The 4499-nt window shown below is 37.7% G+C and overlaps 1 protein-coding gene across 3 annotated transcripts in view; it reads right to left on the bottom strand.

Moving 5' to 3' along the window:
• Nucleotides 1–658: 658 nt before the first annotated feature.
• Nucleotides 659–4499, bottom strand: part of LOC107685386 (NACHT, LRR and PYD domains-containing protein 12-like) — a 21836-nt gene continuing 17995 nt past the window's right edge. For all 3 annotated transcript variants that reach the window (XM_016481950.1, XM_016481949.1, XM_016481951.1), the window contains exons 7-9: nt 3944–4117; nt 1709–1755; nt 659–1620 (exon numbers count right to left, since the gene is read on the bottom strand). In XM_016481950.1, coding sequence (XP_016337436.1) covers nt 1040–1620; nt 1709–1755; nt 3944–4117 — 802 coding nt within the window. In that variant the 3' untranslated portion in view covers nt 659–1039. The remainder of the gene's footprint in view (nt 1621–1708; nt 1756–3943; nt 4118–4499) is intronic.

Raw genomic sequence — 4499 nt, 5'->3', positions numbered from 1 at the left:
AAGTTGATGTATTTCCTCAGCGACCAGCACGGATCAGCTCCAGGCATGACGAAGCGGATATCGTCCTCTTTTGGAAGGCCAAACAAAGTAGTTTCGCTTTCACAACGAAACACACGGCAACAACAATACTACAGCGAGTAAAAGTTATTTTATTTCTTTCTTTGCGTTAACATTTGGGCGGCGTTATGCAAATCTTCCCAGATCGTGACGTAGACATGTGGGGGCGTATTAGAACGAGCCGTTTTAGGTAGGCGTGATTGACTCTTTAACTTTTATAAATAATATCTCTTTGGATTTGAGACTTTACTCTTTGCAACTTTACAGATCTTCTTTATGCACCAAGAGCTTGTAACACTCCAAAGAGAAAGGAAAAATTGAAATCGCATCATATGACCCCTTTAACCTGCTTTCAGGAATACCCTCCTGGCAATATGGCAGTGAGTTTGAACCATGCGTGAAACAAGACTTCTCTTAATATGATGGCTGTTTGTATTGAATATAGTTATAGTATATACTAGATGCATTTCTAGGCTTCAGTTGTAGATTTAACTACTTAATATAGTTCTAAATGTTACATTAATATTTTAATCATGCTTTATTATTTAATCATGCTGTAGTTTTTTTTAGAACCACATAAACACACAGCTTAAGTGGAGAATAAATCTTTATTGCATTCCAACTGGATGCACCACAGTGATTACAACAATTAAAACCAACCAGAGAATTAAGTATTCCAGAACATAAAAATGTTCATGTTTATCATGTTGTGATAAAAATAATCTACTTTGTTGATTTCCAACCCGACAATTTTAGATTTAAGATTTGAGGCAAACACACATGTAAAAGGACGAGGAGCAGGACATTATTCAGCATTAATACAAAAGAAAACATTTTACTATCCTACTAATTCCTTGTTCAAATGTTAAAGAAACATTGTTTGAAAGATAAATCCGATTTTGTGCAAATATACGCGAGCCTACACATTTAATTGAGTGCATTTGCATATATGTTAAAGGTATATAAAGTGAAAGCATTCGTTTCATTCACTTGTGACATCTGTGGCATTGTTTGCAGGCTTTTCACTCCGACACAGAGTCAGTGTGGAGTTCAAATCATGAATCATGAATCCAAATCCAACATAGAGCGTTTCAGTGAATGTAGTGTTGAACGTGTATATGTGTGTTAGTGTGTGTGTGTCAGAGATGCTGTAGAAGGACAGAGTGCCAGCCGAAACGTCCACATACACACCGACTTTCCTACAGGAGCCTGAAGTGACACGTGTGTCAATGTGACGATAATCGCTCCAGAGAGCAAATGGCTCATCAGAGCAGATCAGACACCAGGAGATATCATTGAATCCAAACACACATTCAGCACCCTTTCCTTTCCTGCAGATTCCTTTATATGTCACTGATATATCAGCCTGTCCACTCCATTCAGACTCCCAATAACAGCGTCCAGACAGACGCTCCCTACACAGGACATGAGGACGCTTATTAAATCTTTCTGGATGATCTGGGTACGGCTGATCCTCATCCACAAATGTTACCTTTCTGTTCTCCTCAGACAGAATGAGCTTAGTGTTTGCTGTGTCTGGATCCATTGTGAGATCACAGAAATCTGAACACAAGAAGATTTATAATCAGATTTATAACAACAACAATCACTGAAGGGGTGTGTGTGTGCACGCTTGTGTGTGTAGACATACATTTGTGTAGTCCTGCTGTAATCCTGAACTCTCCTCCATGATCCACACTATAAAACAAACACAGTGTCACATTCTGCATGTTATACAGTCAGTATCAGTAATCAGTTTTTTCGTGGGGTTTTTTGCTATTAACATCTACTGTTTTTACATTAAATAGCTAAATATATTTTCTGCCCCTTAACCCTAAACATAATCCTCACAGATTCTTTTTATTCAACTGAGTAACATAAACTGTATGAGAAGACCCAGTATTTGCATCAGGACCGGGGCTCAAACTCTGCATCAAAGCCTAAAGGCCTTTCCACACTGAGCTTGATGCGAAAAAGTGAGGCGAATTGCAGACGAACGGTGCTTTCACACCGAACGCTAAACGATTGTTCGCCTTCTGCTAATTCACGCCTGCATGCTAGGTGGCGCTGACCAACAATGCATTTTTCCTCAGATACGTATCTCGTAAATGGATTTAACATCATCCGCTCAATATACAGCATTAAATTTCTTAAAATCTTAAAATAGAATTAGAAGTACAATTACCATCAAGCTACACTTGAGTGCTTGTAATAACTTTCAGTTGTGATCTAGTTGATTTTGATTAATAAGCAGACACATGCACTCTTTGTATGTTTAATAACGCTACACTGCTAAAATTTGTCATAAACATCCTTTATTGCCATAAAAACACCATGAGCTGCATACAAAACACATACAGAAAATATATCGTCATAATCATGTCTATATGCTTTCATATTTCATGTGTAGAGAAAGAGTTAACGCGCTCTGACTCATAACACTCGCGCATGTGGAAGAAAACGGACGGTGCTCTACAGATCACATAATTCAGTGGACAATTAATAGAAATGTTATTCTATATAAAGAGCATGTGAGAATAAATCTGTTCTCAAATACCAACGATAACAAGAAATCAGCTTCCACTCTTCTCTTATCCGGGATACTCTTCTTCTGTGTTTGTTTAGCATGTGAGAATAAATCTGTTCTCAAATACCAACGATAACAAGAAATCAGCTTCCACTCTTCTCTTATCCGGGATTCTCTTCTTCTGTGTTTGTTTACACTGGTTTTCGAAACAGCGCCACCACTCTTGCCTTTTTGTGCAACAACAGCTGCTCTGGTCACGTGATACTAGCTCAAATCTTATTGGACGGCCTGTGTTTTCGCTTTGCGAAATTGAAAAGATTTGTCGGACTGGTTCGAAAAAAAAAACATTTGAATTTTCGGTGCACGAATGTTCGCGGTCTATGTGGAAGCATCTATAGAATCAACAAGAAAATTGTTTTATTCCAGTGCGTCATCGCGTCCGATATTTGTTTCGCTTTTTCGCGCTCAGTGTGGAAAGGACTTAACACTTACCGCGAGAGCAATTCGTAATCTCGCTCGCGCAATTTGCTCTCTCGCTCTCGCAGTAGTTTGATGTCAACAAGTTTGATGCGACACACTCATCCATGTTTTTATAGTCCTTTTGATTGCTATTTAATTAATAGAATTTTAAGTAGGAACCACTTTTTTAATATAAAAACCAAAAAAATATGGAACACTGGTCAACTGTACTTCTCTGTCTCATGCGTCATCAAAAACCGCAAGAACACTATAAAAGCACCTTAACTCTTTCCCCGCCAGCGTTTTTGAAAAAATATGTATGAATATCTGAACATGCAATACATCAAAATAAAGATCAGACCCTCTACTTTCAAACAATTCTAGCTTCAAGCTTTGTTTTTTTTATCAGCACTTGAATGTAGGTAGGTTTAATAAAAAAGCAACAATTTGAGCAAAAAAATGAGAAAATCGCATTTTTATCAAATACTACATCTGGATCATATTCAGTAATATTATTAAAGCAAAGATGCAGTAGATTGCTTCCACAGGCCTTTACCACTTTCTGAATTTAAATTTCACTCTGTAACATTATGCAGTTTTCATTTATATGCGATTAGTGTTGATGATCGCCTTATTTTTCATATGCATATGCTTACATATGAGATCACTCATTTCTGCATCTTCCTGGTCTGTGTTTTTGATCGGCACTTTCTAGACTCATTCAGGAGATGCGTAATAGCACCCCCTAGCGTATAACAGTGAAAACACGGAAAATTCCATGTTTGGCAGGGAAAGAGTTAATAGTAGAAGCACTTTTCTTGCTTAAAAAAATAATAAATGAATCATTTCACAGCACATTAAGATTCTCATATTTAAATATCGTAAACATGTTCAACATACTTGAGTTTGTCCAGTGTGCAGTTTGGATGATTCAGTAAATCAGAGAGCAGCTTGACTCCTGATTCTCCTGGATGATTGTAGCTCAGATCCAGCTCTCTCAGATGTGAGGGGTTTGAATTTAGAGCTGAAGACAGGTAACAACAGCCTTCCTCTGTCACCATACAGCCGGACAATCTACAAACAGCAACAGTTCACATGGCATTAGTTTGTCAATCAGACATCACTTTTACACAATGACCAGTGCAGTTCACAGTAGACAGAGCTCAACTTTCTCAAATGCATGTTTTTTTTCTTCTTCTAATCTTGCACATCCTCTCTTCTATGCCTCTGTGCACTCATGCATGCCTCAGAGCTAAATCCCTTTAAACAGACTTCAGTCAGCTGCTAACATATGGACAGACAATTCCTGCATAAACACTACTGACAGTAATCAGCAGTGTTGGGGGTAACTCATTACAAGTAATGCGAGTTACGTAATCAGATTACTTGTTTCAAGTAACTAGTAAAGTAACGCATTACTTTTTTAATTTACAAGAAAATATCTGAGTTACTTTTT

This window comes from Sinocyclocheilus anshuiensis, unplaced genomic scaffold (genome assembly GCF_001515605.1).
Source record: "Sinocyclocheilus anshuiensis isolate Anshui unplaced genomic scaffold, SAMN03320099.WGS_v1.1 scaffold982, whole genome shotgun sequence".
Lineage (NCBI taxonomy): Eukaryota > Metazoa > Chordata > Actinopteri > Cypriniformes > Cyprinidae > Sinocyclocheilus > Sinocyclocheilus anshuiensis.
This window is presented reverse-complemented; position numbering and strand designations above follow the sequence as displayed.